This window comes from Balaenoptera ricei, chromosome 19 (assembly GCF_028023285.1).
Source record: "Balaenoptera ricei isolate mBalRic1 chromosome 19, mBalRic1.hap2, whole genome shotgun sequence".
In the NCBI taxonomy this organism is placed as follows: Eukaryota; Metazoa; Chordata; class Mammalia; order Artiodactyla; family Balaenopteridae; genus Balaenoptera; species Balaenoptera ricei.
In genome coordinates this window covers 10,246,716-10,263,257 of record NC_082657.1, presented here as the reverse complement: position 1 = coordinate 10,263,257, position 16,542 = coordinate 10,246,716, and the positions used below count along the sequence as shown (strand labels likewise).

At 56.6% G+C, this 16,542-nt stretch overlaps 1 protein-coding gene across 1 annotated transcript in view; it reads left to right on the top strand.

Moving 5' to 3' along the window:
* The first annotated feature begins 1,291 nt into the window (after positions 1 to 1,291).
* The window catches only part of PPP1R37 (protein phosphatase 1 regulatory subunit 37), a 42,163-nt gene continuing 26,912 nt past the window's right edge, over positions 1,292 to 16,542 (top strand). Inside the window, exon 1 of the mRNA XM_059904804.1 lies at positions 1,292 to 1,690. Coding sequence (XP_059760787.1) covers positions 1,489 to 1,690 — 202 coding nt within the window. The 5' untranslated portion in view covers positions 1,292 to 1,488. The remainder of the gene's footprint in view (positions 1,691 to 16,542) is intronic.

The window sequence follows — 16,542 nt, the reverse complement described above, 5'->3', positions numbered from 1 at the left end:
TAACAGTGTAGGAGGGTTCCCTTTTCTTCACACCCTCTCTAGCATTTATTGTTTGTAGACTTTTTGATGATGGCCATTCTGACTGGTGTGAGGTAGTATCTCGTAGTTTTGATTTACATTTCTCTAATAATTAGTGATGTGGAGCAGATTTACTTTTAAAAAGTAATTTCTGCCCCCTTTGTAGTCCCATCTATTTAAGAAGGTAAGTGAAGATTCCATTAAATATAGATGAGATTTGCTTTGTTCCTCCCCAGTCGTCAAAGTGCGGTGGCCAATGAAGTTGAATGAAGCATGTGGAGAGCCTCAGCTCCCATATGTCCATTCACGGAGCTACCTTTGGCGACTCCTGGGCCTAGCTTTCGAGTTGCCTAAGCAACGACGTCGCCTGCTCCTCCCCATGTGTCCTTTTTTGGTTTTAGCTCCACCTTCCCCGAGTTGCTTGTTGGGCTGGGATAGCGTGGAGAAAGTGCGGATGCGAATACTAAGCTACTGAATCGAGCCCTTGTGGGGGCGTGGCTTGAGTTCGTGCTAGTTCGTTACTGGCTCCGTGATCTACCTGGTCCATCGCCCAGTATTTTGGTGGGCAGATTGGTCCCTTGTTTTTGGCATTTCTTCCTTCGTTCAGTTTTTAAAAAAACTTAAATCAGGGCTATAATATTCCTTATGGGCTCCTATTTCAATTTTTAAATTTAAATTGTATTTTATACAACGCTATCCAAATACAGAGGGTTATTGATGAAGCTGCAGTCTGCAAATGGAAGGCTAGAGACTAACCAGCAAGTGGGGACTGGCTTCGTCTGCAGGCGGATGATCCCTCTGTCCGCATCCATCACCTGTACTCATATGAATACACAGCTTCTGTCGCCTTCCCTTTCAAGTTCTCCATCTCTTTACTTCTCTCCTTACCAGTTGGCCTAGCCCCACCAAGCAGATATTTTTACTTCTATCAACTCCATACCCTTCTCCGTGCCTGAGCTCGTGACGAATGTGTGAGAGCATAAACATTAGTTATCTAGATTAAAGCGGGGAGGCGGGGTGGGGGCGGCTCAGGTTCGCGCTTGCGCGCTGCTCTGGGAGACGGCGTCCACCTCGCCCCGCCCCTCATATTCTGCAGTTCCGGCTCTGCAGATTCACTGCTCACGTTTCTTTTCCCTGTGGCTCTTTCTGCCTTTTGTTTCCTCCCTTTAACAACGCAGGAGATAACTCTACCTGCAAATAACTTAAATTGATTTTCTGCTTTTCTGGATACTCGGCGGTCTCACCGGCCATTAACGAAAGTGCGGCTGCGAATGAGCAGGCGCGCACGGGGCTCGGGGGAGGCGCGCTCGAGCTCCCGGCGGCGACGACTACGACGACCAGGAGAGCGGACGGAGGCGGCGCCTGAAGCAGTGGCTGAGCCCATGCCCCGGGACGGCGGGAGGGCCCGGAGAGACAAGTCCGGGGCCCGGGGCATGTCCCCAGGGCCCCCGTGAGGAGGCGGCGGCGGCGATGGAGGTCCCGCCGCAGGAGGCGCCGCCCGGGCCGGGCGCGGACGGCGAAGCCAAGGAGGCCCCCGCCGAGGCCCCGTCTCCCAGTCCCGCATCGCCCCCGGCCGACGGGCGCCTCAAGGCTGCGGCCAAGCGCGTCACGTTCCCCTCCGACGAAGATATCGTGTCCGGAGCTGTGGAACCCAAAGACCCCTGGAGACACGGTAGCTACGGCTGGAGCGTGGAGGCGGGCTGGTGGGGGACCAGGGAGTCAGTGCAGAGCCCAGCACAGAGGTGGAGCTCAATAAGTTGCACCTAATGATGATTTAAGGAGACAGTCGTCAGTTTAGAGCTGGAGAGTGTTAGAGAGGAGGTGGCCGTTGGGTTGGGAAGGTGAAAAGTAGCTGGTTTATGCTACTCCCCCCCCCTCACCCCCCTCTCCCAAGGGACGCTGAAGGTGATCTTTTTAGGAATTGAAACGGTGAGCAATCAAAGAAAGTTTGGTGGCTTGGGAGATTAGGAGGGCGGTAGCCTTTGAGTTTATAGTTTCCCCGGAGAAGGATAGAGCAGTCAGGGGCGGAAGAGTGGGTCAACATTGGCGCTGAAAGGGCAGTTGGAGGAGTTTGATGGGCCCATGAGGACAGAAAGGTTAACTTGCTGGTCTGCAAGCCTCGGGGCAAGGGATGGTCATGTGGTTCACTTCCTTGGGTGAAAGAAGGAAGAGGAATAAACCTGGACTATGCCTCTAGACCAGTCAGTAGATCCTGGGGTTGGGAAAAGGGAGTCAAAGTAAACAAACTTGCCAGAAAAGTAGCAGAGTTGGTGGTCAGTTTGGGGGTGGGTAAGATAGAGGAGATATTCAGTCTTGGCATTAAGAAGAAGAAAAGTCACTGCGTGCCTCCTTTTCCTCTCCCTCCCCCCCCCCCCCCAAAAAAAAAAAAGGGAAGCAGAGCATTGTCAGTCATTCAGGAGCAGAGAAACTTTGGAGCCTGGCTCTAGGAGGGTTTTTTTTTTTTTTTTTTTAAATTCCCCTGAGGAAGCATCGGGGAATTGGAGTTGCCAGTCAGTTGAAGGTGAGAGCATTGAAGAAGTTTGGTGGCTTGAGGTGTGGGGAGAGAGAGCAAGTCCATGGGCTGTATGTCCTCTGGAGAAGGTCGGCTCAGTGTTGAAACTGAAACGGCAGTTGGAAGAGTGTGTTTTATCCGTAGGGCTGGGAAGGTGGAAAGTTGCTTCAGGGGTGGATTGGCAGGGTTGAGTCCTGGCCAGGTCTGGCAGTCTTGCTGGGATGGAGCCCGCGAAGAGAGGGATCAGCTTGGCCCCGGCTCTACAGACGTTGGTCTGTTGGCCCTGGGGAGAGAGGAGGAGCTGTTGCTAGTCTGTGGGCAGTGGAGGAATTGGTGGCTTTGATGTGAGAGTGGGAGACGTGGGAACTGGAAGCTGATCACACGGGGAACCACCATAAATGCCATCTTGGCCATTTATTGTTAAAGAGATGGTGGCCTTGGGAGCCAGCCCAGTCCCTGGGCTCTTGGCCCCGGGAGTAGGCGGGCACTTTTGGGTTGGAGGGCTTGGGGGACTGGGGCTGAGGAAGGGAAGAGTTGGAATGGGCCTCGGCTACAGCGTGATATCCAGTCCAGGGAGCTCAGCAGGACGCGGGAAGGACCTGGAGAGGCAGAGCAGGATGGTGACGAGCTGGTGCTCCAGTTCAGTCCTGACTCCCGTTTACCCAGAGCATGACCTCAGGCTGGGTACCTAACGCCTCGGAGCCTCAGTTCCCCGTCTGTAAGTGGGTGAGAATACTCACGTCACAGGGTTTCAGAGGGGACTGAATAAGATTGTGTGTGGAAAGTGATTGGCCAGGATGAGCCTTCGTAAAGTTGCAGTCATTGTTGGTCATTTTAGGGGAGATGTTAGGTGCCACCGGTCATTTTCGGGGCCAGCCTAGAGGAGTTGGTTCACGGGGCTGGGGCCTGGATGTCTCCGCTCACGGGCTTCCAGGAGAGGGCCAGAATGGTGGTCCGCTTGTGGGCTCGGGGCAAGGCGAGGGGAAGATGTTCCGTCTGTGGGCTTTAGCGTAGTTGGAGATTCTGGCGCGGGGAGGGGTTGCGAGTGGGGGAAAGTTTCTGGTCTGCAGGTTCCCAGAAGGGGAACAGCTGTGTGTTACCAGCTCTTGGGCTTTGGGGAAGCCATTTTTCCTCTCTGAGCCTCCTGTTTCTTTCTCTGCAAATGGAGGTGCTAATTTCTACTGTGGAGTAGTTGTGAGGATTAAATAAGATAGTCCTTGTAAGTTCCTGCCACATAAATAGCAGCTGCTGTTATCCAGGCAGATTCAGTCCGGTTCTGTTTTTGTTGTTGTTGTTGTTTTTCCTCTTGTGGGCAGTTGTGGAGATGCAGTGAAGGAGTTTCGGGGGGGGGGCCCCCGGGGGGGCGGGAAGAATGTCGAGAAAGAGGGTCAGTTGGCGTCTGGCTGGGAGGGGTTGAGAGGATGGTCGCTGACTGGTCTGCCCCCCGGTGAGGGGTGGAGGTGGTGATAGCTCACGGGCTGGGGGAGTCTCCCATTCCTGGAAGTTTAGGGAGGGACGGCAAGGACTGGTGTGGACTCACGCTCTGGAGGAGTCAGTGGGTCTGAGGTGGAGAGGTGATGACATGGAGAAATGGATCGATTTTTTCGTCCGTCTGGGCCGGGGAGAGGGGTTGCAGTTGACCTGACAGGGAAGGAGTTGGGTGATCTTGGGCCCAGGCAGAGGAGGGGGCGTTGGTGGAGTTGGTGAGTTTGGATGATGGGATTTGGCGGGCCTGGCAGTGCTGAGGGGCTGGTGGCTCACCTCCGTGCCTGAGGAGGACGGTGCAGGGGTTGGCTGGCCTGGGACTGAGAGAGGTGGAGGCTCGCCCCCCAGGCTGTGGAAGGTCAGGCCAAGGGACTGCCTCGTTGAGAGAGCCAAGGATCTTGGCTGGGGGCTTCAGGGAGGAGCCGGCCAGACTTGGAGGAGGGGCAGGAGATTCGTTGGAGTTGGTCTGTAAACTGTGGGAAAGCACAGGGGGTGTCATTTGAGCTGTGGCCCTAGTGGGAAGCGTGGAGAAGGAGTCATTCTGGGGCCTGCTGTGGTGACACGACCCCAAGGCCAAGGGTGAGGGAGGAGCTGGCGGATCTGAATTGGAAGAGAGGTCCTTCAGAAGCTGTTCTCCATCGCCGAGTTGGAGAAGTTGCCTGGGCCAGGAGGTGCAGGAGCTGGGATCTGGGAGCTGGGAGCGAGCAGCCACTGGAGGAATTGGGGCCCCAGCACAGGGCGCCCGTTCAGCAGAGCCTTGCCCTGGGAGGAGAGCTCAGCTAGGCCCTGACACAGCCTCTGACTGGGGTGGAGGAGGGCTGGGACTGAGGCTAGGTGGTGGCCCAGCTGGGTGGGAGCCTCTGGGGGTGTCTGCCTAAGGCGAGAGCCCCATCAGGCCCTGTCAGAGGTCACGTGTTGGGGGGTTCCTGGAGACCAGACATCTGAAGGGGGGAGATGGTGCAGGAGGGTCTCAGGCCTACAGAGGCTCAACCCGGCCCAGCACTCAGAAGGGCCTTCCCTGGCTCCCATGTCACATGGTGTCCCTGCCTGCCCCCAGTGCCAGGGGCCTGCTTATTTTCTCATTGCACTAAAGGCCATCTGCTGTTACCATACGTGTTTATTTCGTTTTGGTGGTCTCTTTCCCCCGCTGGAATGGGGGAATAGACACTGTCTGTCCTCGTTTCTACTCAGCCCCTCAAAAGACACAACAGTTATCATGGTTGAATGAGCGCCAGGGGCATGTGTGCAACCGTTTTGGAAGGGGTGAGGCCAGGCCGTACTTGGGGTCCACCTAGCCAGGGTGCGCTTCCAGGCCAGCCCTGGCCGCAGCATGCTGTGGCTCCAGCAAGGCACTTATTCCTGCTGAGCTTGTTTGTTTCCTCATCTGTGAAATTGTGATCCCTGCCCTGCTGACCACCCAGGATATCTGAATGGAGGGCGTGGACCTGGTGGGGCAGGGTCTCTGCGGCAAGCCGGGTTGCGAGTGGACGGGACGTGAAGCTGGGGAGGAGGCTGCCTCAGTACTGCCAGGCTGGGCACGGGTGCGCTCCACTCTCCCTGGGGGGGTGGAAGCGGATGCCAGCGGAGGAGGGGCTGGCCTGGTGCACACCCCCGCCCCCCAGTCCCGTGGCGGCAGGCCCTGTGTTCCCAGCTCCTCTGAGGACCAGGGCCGGTTGTGTACCAGGAACTCTTCAGACCAAACTGCAAGAATGACCTGAGGCTCAGCTGTCTCCCCAGTCCCAGCTGAACGCCATGTGGGGAGGAGACATGGGGTTTGCAAGGCAGGCATCGGAGAGCACATGACACCAGCCGTGGTCTGGGAGGCTGTCTCCCCCTCCCTCCAGCCCTGCCCATGACTCATTCCCCACTCCCTGACCTCCAGCCTGCGGAGTCTGCCCTGGAGTGGCGGTAGGGGAGTTGTGCCCACCTGGAAGCTCCTCATGTGAAGTGGAGGTGTCTGCAAGGTGCAGGGGGCCGGAACGTGCCCACCTCTAGCCACCCAAGCTTCGAGGCTGAGGGGGGGAGAGAGGAGGGGTGGTGGGGACCAGTGACCATGATATTTTTTTTTTTTAACATCTTTATTGGAGTATAATTGCTTTACAATGGTGTGTTAGTTTCTGCTTTATAACAAAGTGAACCAGCTATACGTACACAGGCCATGATGTTCTTAAATGACGATCAGAGAGGATGGAAATAAATGCCTTACTGTTTGTTCTCATTGAAACCCGTGCTGCAAATTTAGTCCTTGAATCTGGTTGGACTGGTGAGAAGGTACCTGTCAGTGGTGGGAAGAGGCTCTCTTACTAGTTAATGGCTCATTTTAGCCTAAGTGGTGGGTGGTCTTGCTGGGGAGTAGGGAGTGGGGTTGTGGGGGGCGGCTTTGATGCTTTCGCCCAGATTTCCATGTGGGCCCAACCTCACCTCCTACTGCCGGTGTTGGCACGTAGACTCTGCCATGTGACTTTGGGCAATTGTTCTCTCTGTCTGTGATCCTTCTGTCTATAAAATACAGCTGACATTAGTACCTCTTCAGGGTGGTGAGGATTAAGTGAGAAAACAGCGTCCACAGCAATCACTCGGTGGGTGTCCCCCTCGTTATTCCATCGTTGCCAGCCTTCCACCCCCGCCCTCAGTGCGGTGCTGTCTCCCCCAGTGTTTCCCTCGTCAGAACCCTGCTGTCTGTCCCTCAGAGGCCTACTCCTCCGAGACGAGTGCCCCGACATCCCTAACAGGGTGATCCTGTCCGTTCCAAGCTGGGTGACTCTGGGCAAGTTGCCCAGTCTCTCTGAGCTGAAACTCAATCAGCCTGTCTCGGCCCTCCCCCAGCCTGAGAGGCAGCAAGGGCACCAAGAGTCGAGACTCAAAGCATTAGCTGCAGCCTCTCAGACGCTGGCCATGACTGTCGACAAGTTACGGCTGCCCCCTGAGCCTTGGTCCCCTCTGTAGAGTGGCCCGGCTCCCCGGCCCTCTGCCCCGTGGGGACCCGACTGTGTGGACGGGCCTGTGTGGGGAGCGCCTGCTCCGCCAGGCCGGGCCCTCTGCGCCCTGGGGCTCAGGTGGGCCGCCCTCCTTCCTTCCACCCCCTGCACTTTATTTGTGTTCTCATCGTGTTTCCCTCTTCAAGGGCGAAGACCACGAGAGTCACCTCTGTGACCTCTGTCTGGCGCCCAGGAGGGCTCGGGGCGCCAGACGGGGCGATGGGTGGCAGGAGAGTGAGGCTTTCCATCAGATCTCATGTGCCGCTGTGGCATTTGGGAGAAAGCTTCTGGGAGGACTTGATTGGCCTGTGCCCGGACAGGGCTCTCCCTCAGCGCCCCGAGGAGGAGCTCTCGGGCCCCACGGGGTCCCCTCACCGCGGGCGCTCTGCACACGGTCATCCGGGGGGTCGTCGGTGGTGTGAGCACATGTTTCTGGGAGCCAGGCGTCTCCTGTCTCTCACAGGCGTTTGGCTGCAGAAGTATTAAGAAGCGTGGAGCCAGACGCCCCGGGCTGGACTGGCCGTGACTGCGGCAGCTTCTGGGAATGGAAGCCAGGAGTCTGTGTTTCTAGAAAGCTCCCCAGACGGCCAGGTTTGGCTGTCCTTCTGCTGAGGGCCCCTGATTCAGCTCAGCCACTCAGCACTCAGCCCCAGGGCTGCCTTCCAGACCTCAGTTTCGGGGGTTGGCCGGGGCTGGCCTTATAGACTTGTTTTAGAGCGAATTGAAGTGTCGGACTTGCGGGAACTGCAGAAATGTGGTTTGGGCGGGCAGCCTGCTGCGGTCGAGCATAGAGGGGCCCAGGCCGAAGTCCCTGCTCTGCGGGTGACCCTAGCAGTCACCGCTCACTGCTCCCACGTGCCCACTGCTGGGCTGAGTGTGTATGTCTGTTACATCTCCCAGCCACCCGGGAGGTAGGTGCTATTCCTTCCGGTTTGTAGGTGAGGAAATAGAAGCTCAGAGAGGCGAGGTCACTTGCCTGAGGTCGCCACAAAGCCAGGCAGCGGGGAGCTGGGATTCAAACCCCGGCAGTCTGGCTGTGGGGCCTGCGCTCTTGGTCCCTGTGTCCTGGCTGTGTGAGCTTTGGCAAGTTGCTGCATCCAGTTCTGCATGCTGTGTAGTTTCTTCATCTTGAACCCATAACCCTTTGTAAGACGGAGACGACGATTCCGGCCTCGCCGGGTAGTGGAGGGCTGAGAAGCAGACTGAGTGAAGGGCCCCGCCGGCTGGCGCTCAGGAGGGGCTCGCCGTGGTCCTTGGACAGCTCCGGAGTGCTGGGAGGTTCGCGCAGCTTCTCTGTCCTCTGCATCGGGTCCTTACTCTGACCCTTGGCCCACGTTCCTCCTGTGCTACACAGTGTCGGTACGTGGTAGGTACATCCCGGCCGAATGCGTGAGCAGCCTCTCATTTAGCGAATGCCAGTGTTAGGGGTCCGGGAGGAAGACAGGCCCCGCCCCGCCTCCATGGAGGTCACAGCTGAGTGAGGGAGACACACAGTAAACAGTTCTAATCAAACCGGGGTGCCCAGGACCCTGACGGGGAAGAGCTGAGGGCTGACGGGCAGGGCAAAGGTGGCTTCTTGGAGGAAGGGCCATCTCAGGCCTAAAGAAATCACTGGAGTTAGCCAGCTGAGGAGCAGTGGAAGTGTGTGCGAAGGGCTGGAGGCAGAGGGAGCCAGCGAGGAGCATCTGGGAAGAGAAAACAGCCGATCTTACTGGAGTTGGAGGTCTGGAGGTGGCGGCAGGAGGGTCGGAGGTGAGACTGGAGAAGGCTGGGGGGGACCACCCAGGTGAGGCCTTGTAGGCTGTGTTAGCCTGAGGGTGGCGGGGAGCCAGCAGAAGGGGCATGCCTACTGTTTTTAACAGAACCTTCTGGGAGTGTGGCGTGAGGAGGGTGAGACCGAGGCTGGGGACCAGGGAGGTAGCCATGGGCCACGAGCCTGTAGGCTCTTGGCTCCATGTGGCCCTGCACTGGCCAGTAGCTGACTTTTTTTTTTTTTTTTAATAGATTTATTTAATTAATTAATTAATTTATTTATTTTTGGCTGTGTTGGGTCTTCGTTGCTGCGCGCGGGCTTTCTCTAGTTGCGGTGCACGGGGCTACTCTTAGTTGCGGTGCGCGGGCTTCTCATTGTGGTGGTTTCTCTTGTTGCGGAGCATGGGCTCTAGGCGCGCGGGTTTCAGTAGTTGCGGCACACAGGCTCAGTAGTTGTGTCTCGCGGGCTCTAGAGCGCAGGCTCAGTAGTTGTGGCGCACGGGCTTAGTTGCTCCGCAGCATGTGGGGTCTTCCCGGACCGGGGCTTGAACCCGTGACCCCTGCATTGGCAGGTGGATTCTTAACCACTGCGTCACCAGGGAAACCCCTAGTAGCTGACATTTGACTTCTTGATTTATTCACCAGATTTATCTGAACCTCCCCCTCCCCCAGAAGGTTTTGCCATTGCAGTGTTCTCCCTAACACTTCCAAGGTGACAGTTTCCCCCATCCGTTCTCTCCTTGGGTCTCCGAGCTCCAGCGCCCCCCCCCCCCCCGTTAGTTCCTGCTGCCCTTGGGTGAGGTGGTGGGCAGTGGGGTGCTGTGCACTTGGCTGCTCGCACTACCTCCCCCGTGTGACCTCAGCAACTGGCTTCACCTGTAAAATCCCCTTAGGTCCCACACTTCCCGGATCCAGAAAGCTCTAAAATCTCACCCAGGCCCTGCTGGGGGTCTTATGTAATATTTCAATAGTAGGTATCCTATCACCTTTCTGAAAGCCAGGAAATTCTGAATTCTAGAATATGTGGCCCTAGAGTTTCCAGTAGGAGACCATGGAGCCCCAGTGGACCTCGTTCCCGTATCAGTGAAACGGTAGTAACAGGAGAGGCAGCCTAGGGCTCGGGCTTTGGAGCGTGCCGGTGCCAGTCCGGCTCTGCCCTGAGGTGGTCGCCCAGCTTCTCTGCCTCAGTATCCCCATTTGTATGGGGATTGAGGATTAGATTATTCGGAACTTGGGAAGCGACTGGACCAGTAACCAGCTACTGCAGGCACTCAGTAAGGGCTTGTTAGAGTTGAATGGGGTCGTGTCCCTCGTGAGCCTGCCCGGGCTCCCTCCTCTCTGAGAGCAGGCTGACCGTCCCGTGACCCTCGGCTGGATGGGATAGGCGAGCACTCTGCCTGGTGTGAATGCAGCTGCAGGAATTCAGGCATGTCCCAAAACCTCCCTGTGTCACAATTTGCTCATTCGTGAAGCTATTTTGGCAGACGAGGAGTCTATTTCAAAGGTTTCTGGCTCTCTGGGAGGAGCCAGGCCCGGGCCCTTCGCAGCCAGGAGCACACTCCAACTCCAGCAGATCTGGTGAGAATGCCCTGGGTCCTGGACGTCACCGCTTCCCGGCTGCCACCGTCACCGCCCACCCTGGCCCCGGTGCTGCTCGTGTTAGGGCAGCTCCCTCTGCGGGGGGCTTTCCAGGCTAGAGCTGCAACAGGAGGCTGGGGTCTGGCGTTTTCAGTTGGTGTGGGAGAGATGGAGGGGGACCCGTGTTCCAGGAAGGGGGTTCCGAGGCCACGTGGCCACAGGAATGATCGACAGCCGTCATGCTTTGGTTGTTGCCCCCCCTGTTGGGGAGGCAGTTCCACGAAGGCAGAGCCCATCTTGGTTTGGCTCCCCTCTGGGTCCCCGGGACTTCTCGTGGTGCCTGGCGCCCCGCAGGCCCTCATGTCGATGGGTTGGTGGTGGAGGGAGGTACACGGTGGGCACTCTGTAAAGTGACTCTCACCCCCTGCCTTACTGTGGAGCCGTTGCCTCAAGGTGGGGGTGGCAGCTTGGAAGTGTCTGCTGGCAGCCGTTCGGCTCATGTCACTTGCCTGACACCCTCTCCCTTTCCAGCGGAAGCCTGGGGTGGGAGCCCTGTGGTCTGATTCTGCGGAGGCCTTGTTGGATCCCAGCTGGGATGTCCTCCCTGGTCGGGTGGGCGGGCCCCTCTTGGAACCCACTGGGGTCGGACTCGTGAGCCACCTTCACGCCCACCCCTCCGTCTCTCCACAGCCTTAGTCTCCTGCCAGCTGCCGTCAGCAGTGCAGTGGGAGAGCCGCTCGTGCTCTGGGCGACCCCCCCCTGTGTGCAAAGCAAAGCACCTTCCCAGCTGAACTCACCGGGTTCCTCAGAGCAGCAGGGCTGGTGGGAGGGAGGAGGGGTGGGACTGCCGGAAGATGAACGCAAACGCCAGGGAAGTGACCCTGCGGAGCGTCATGCTTTGGGATGGCGATGATGATGGTGGTGATCTAAGCTCTTCACAGCAGCCAGAAGGGAAAGCTGAGGCTCACGGGTGCCAAGGCCACACAGATAGTGAGGGGAGGAGCCGTGTTTGAACCAGAAGGCACGGGGCTCATCCTCTGTTCCCGAAAAGCCTCCACGGGCTCCTTCGTCACCACAGGGTAGAGGCCACGCCCCTGCGCCTGGTGGGAGCCCTTCCCCAGCTGGTGTCTGTCCTCCTCGGTCCCGGTTCCCTGTGCTCCGCCTTCCTGCGCTGGCGCACAGGTCGTCCCCACACAGAGTGCTGCTCTGCTCTTCCAGGTTCCCATGACACCTCCTCACTCTGTGGTTATTTGTTTGGGTCCGTCTCCCCCCACTGGACCTAGCAGCGCCGTGAGGGACGACATCTTGTCCGTCGGGCTCCCTGGAGGAGGCAAACCACTGAACACACCCAGGCGCCACAGGGACGCTGAGCAAAGTGGGTCTGCCAGCGAGTGCCCCAGGCCAGCGCCTCGGGGCCCGAAGGAGAGCAGGGGCCAGGGAGGATGCTCGTTGGATCACTTGTTCATGCTTCCATCCATCCATCCATCCATTCCTCGCCTGCACCTCGCTCTGCTGTGAGCCAGGTGGAGGAGTCCTGACTGCTCTCCCTGCCCTCTCGTGCCCCTTCTCCGTTCCTGAAGAAGCGGACCTTGTCACTCCCCAGCTTCCAGTCACACTTACGGCCCACTTCCCCCCACTGCCTTTCACACCCCACGCAGAATCCCTAAAACAGCTTAGGAGGCCGGTCCCCGCCACCGTCGCTGACCACGACTGGGCTCTCCCTTCCCCGTGTGCTCTCTGGGTTCAAGCACGGTGGCTTCTTTTCAGTTCCTACATGCGAGGAGCTCCCCACATCCTGTCCTGGAATGCCTGCCTTGCTGTCACGGCTCTAGCTTGTCCTTCAGGTACCAGCAAACCCTTCTTTCCTGGCGCACTAAATAGGTTCCCGCCATGAGGTGTCAACGATCTGTTTATCTGTAGGCCCGCGGATATTCTCTCTTGCACGCTTGACGGTAAGCATCATGAGGGCAGGGGTGGGTTTGGTTTGGTGCCACTGTATCCCCTGGTGCCCACAGCATGTGGCACTGAGCCTGGCTCTGAGCAGGAGCTTGTATGGTAGGTGGAGAAGGAAGTGCAGTGGGATGCTGGGCCTCAGGTACTAGATGGGCCCCGCCCTCACGTAGCCCAGGGCCAGAAAAGGCAGTATGAAGAGAGGAGGAGGGCACCGAGCGCCCCTGCCAGATCTGCCAGACCCCCAAGCTAGCCAGCCCAGTGGAGTGCGGGAGTGCAGGCCTGGGGTTGCAGACCCAGTTTTGCTGTGGACTTGCTGTGGGTTGTAGGCCAAGACACTGCCCTTTCTGTGCAGCAAGGTGGTGTGTGAGGTCTCTTCCCGCTGTGTGTGTTTCCCTGTCTCTGTCCATAGGTCACCCCCACCGTTTAGGGAACTGAGTGCCAGGACCTCCTCCTCATCGTGGCGGGGTAGGGCAAGAGAGCCCAGGTTTTGGTAACTTGGTGTGCCTTTCTACCTTTGTGGCAGGTGACCTGATTCCCTGCCTCACCAGCAACAAGGTGTGTCACAGGAGGAGGTGGAGGATGTCAGTGGTGTCCAGCCTCCAGCCCCCCAGCTCAGGCCTCCATCCTCTCTCCTTTTCCTCCGTCTCCCTCCTTGTCCTGTGATCCCCTTTGTTCCTTGGGGTCTTTGCTTCCTGACCCAGCTCTCCCTGCTTTGATCACAGTGACCAGAAAGTGCTGCATTCCTCGGGGGTGGGGGTGGGGCTCGGGGGGTCTTCTTCCTGCTGGGCCTGGGCTCAGCCCTCGGGATCTGCAGTGCTGAGCTTCCCTAGGCTTCCCTGCCCTACCTCTGTCTTCCCACTGGACTTTGAGCCCCAGCAGGGCAGGGCTGGGCTGTCCTGGTCACTGCTGTGTCCCCAGCGCAGCTCCAGGCGCAGAGCAGGTGCTCAGTGAGTGTCGTTCCGTTAGCATAGAGTTGGGGCGTGGGTACTGGCAGAGCCCAGAGACAGCCCTCTGTGGAGCCCTGCTTAGAGCTCCCACGCCTGACAGCAGCCTGAGCCTGTCTGGTCCTGGGGGGAGACCTCCCAGGCCGGTGAGCTCAGTGGGGGAGGCAGGGCCATCTGGCTTACTGTGCCGCCACCAGCTGTTGGGTCGAAACGCCTGTGCTCACTGACCACCCAGCTGTGAGAATCCCGGGCTGGCACAGGCCCTTCCCTGTTCCCAGCATCCAGGTTATCAGGTGTGGAGGGATAACCTCCTTGTATTGTAAGTGAGGCAGCAGGCTGGAGAGGAATGGCCTGGCATTCAGGGTGGCTTCTGCCGCTCTCGGCCACCTCTGTACCTTTGAGGGGCAGAGTGACACGTCCTGGGGTGGGCAAGTGAAGAGACCTGCCTTGTTGTGAACCTGGGTTCCCCGCCCCGACTTGCTGTGTGACGTTATTATTAATAGAAAGGGTTTGGGCTCTGGGGAAATGTTGATTCCATCTCCAGCCCACTGTGCAGCTGAGCAAGCTTGTGCTGCGTGTGGCTCAGTTTTCTCCTCGCCCCCTTCCTGGAGCTGGTGAGGGCAGCTGGGGGAGAAGGGCATGCAGTCACCCTGGAAGCTCATACTACTTTGATTCTTTTCTGACTTTAAAAGTAAGGTATGTTCACTGTTTAAAAAAAAAAAAAAAAAAGAGAGATGGAAAGTCTAAAGAAGAAAATGAAAATCACTTTTTAATCTTACCATCTGGAATTTTTAAAAAAGCTCTGTTGAGATGTAATTCACGTACATTTCACCAGTGTAAAGGGAACAGTTCAGTTTTTCACAGAATTGTACATCTGTCATCACAGTCAATTTTAGAACATTTTCATTGCCCCCCCCCCCCCCGAAGAAACCCTGTACCCCTTAGCCGGCAACGCCAGCGCCCCTCCCCCACCCCCTCAGGCCACCGCTGATCTGCTTTCTGTCTCGTTAGCTTCTGGACATTTCCTATAAACGCAGTCATGCAGTACATGGCCTTTTGTGTCTGTCTTCTTTCACTGAGCATAGTGTTTACAGAGTTCACCCACGTTGTGCGTGTGTCTGTAGTTCATTCCTTGTTACTGCTGAAGAATGTTCTGTTGTATGGCTATACCGCTCTCTTCATCGGTCGATGTCCATTTGGGTTGTTTGCACTTTCTGGCTGTCATGAATAATGCTGCTGTGGATATTCACGTTCAGGTTTTTGCGTGGCCGCACACTTTCATGTTTCTAGGAGTGAAATTGCCCGGGCATCTGGTGACTCTAACCATTTGAGCAACTGCCAGACCGTTTTCCCAACCACCTGCCCCGCTGGTCCTTCCCCTCCATTGAATGAGGGTTCCACTCCCTCCACGCCACGTCCTTGCTGTTACCGGCTGTCCTTTTGATTCCAGCCACCCCAGAGGGTATGGAGTGATGTCTCATTGTGGTTTTGATCTGCATTTCCCTGACAGCCGATGATGTTGAGCATCTTTTCACGCGCTTCTTGGGCACTTGTATGTCTCCTTGAGAGAAATGTCTATTCAGATCCTTTGCCCGTTTTAAAATTGGATCATTTGTCTTCTGGTTGAGCTGTAAGAGTTCTATATATATTCTAGATGCAAGACTCTTATCGGAAACGACATGCACCACATGTGCATGAATGTCGTCAGCGTGAAATGCCAGAGCACTTCCTTCCCATCGCTTTTCTTTGGCTCCATACACTGCCACAGATGCATAAAAATAAAACTGGGCGGAGCCTGTGTATACGGTTGAATGTCCTGCATTTTTGCTTCATTTTTCCATTTTTTACAAAGCGTGATTAAAGTCCATTGTCATCGTCAGGCCGTTGTCATTTGTTCCAGCCATTTCCGCGTTGCTGAGCATTTAGGTCCTTTCCAGTTTTCAGCTGCATGAATAATGCAGTGACGTTCAGCCTTGTCCATAAATCTTTCTGTTCCTCACAGGTAGCTTTCTCGGAAGAAATTCTTAGAAGGTGGTTTTAGCAGGTCAGAGGGTAGGAACCTTTGAAGTCTCACATACTGTCTGTGCCCACACAGGACTGGAAACCTTGAGGGACTTGGTTGTATCTCTTGATTTTTTTTTTTTTTGAAAGAATGAATAAATGAATAATACTTGCATTTGGGTGTCTTGATGCCAAGATGGTATTTTGTTTTAATGAGCATTCCTTTTTAAAAAATAATTAATTAATTAATTAATTAATTAATTAGTTTTTGGCTGCGTTGGGTCTTCGTTGCTGTGTGCAGGCTTTCTCTAGTTGCGGCGAGCGAGGGCTACTCTTCGTTGCGGTGCGCAGGCTTCTCATCGTGGTGGCTTCTCCTGTTGCGGAGCACGGGCTCTAGGTGCAACGGCTTCAGTAGTTGTGGCACACGGGCTTAGTTGCTCTGCGGCATGTGGGATCTTCCCAGACCAGGGCTTGAACCCGTGTCCCCGGCATTGGCAGGCGGATTTTAACCGTTGCGGCACCAGGGAAGCCCTTAATGAGCATTCCTTAACTAGTAGTTAACCTGTTTATTGTTACCATGTTAGTTACATACTTCCCGGAGTTGCTTCTTCATGCCCTGTGCCCATTTTTGTTTTGGGACTTCTTGTAAGCACTCTGTGTCTATTTCAGATATTGAGTGTTTGGAATTTCATTATGCAGATATATTTTTCCTCATTTATCATTTGCCTTGCTGGAAAGGTGGAGGCGGGGGAGCCTCCTTAAAAAGAATCACTTTCCCCTTTGCTCTTTCGCTGGCTCTCCACAACAGAGGGCGCAGAGGAGGGGGAAGCAGCCCGGGCCCTGGGGGCAGTGCAGTGTCGGGGGGAGGGCGTGTTAGTGGCGGCCAGGCCCAGGCGAAGGGACAGCAGGTTCCGGAGAGGTTCTCCTGTAAACACAACTGCAGCCACTGTTTGCTGAGCACCGGGCCAAGCAACCTGGTGAAGCTGGTGGGGCCCCTCATTTTGTGACTTGGTACCATCAGTCACTTGCTGAGGTCACGCTCCTTCGCGGAAGGTGGCAGAAGCCAGGGCAGCCCGGGCCCTGGGCACATCCAGTCTGCCTCCGCTGCAGTCTTAACGAGTCCCCGGGAACCTATACCCCAGCTCCTCCAGCATGCACATGCCAGGGCTCTGCTCTGGCCCTTGCCTCTGCCTGGGAGACTCTCCGCGACTTTCGTGTGGTTGCTGTCTGTCTCCTTGCATCTGCTGACTGTCTTACGCCTGCCTCCCCCAGCGTAAGCCACTTGGAGGGGACATTCAAGCGCTGTGGTCACTGCCGCAGC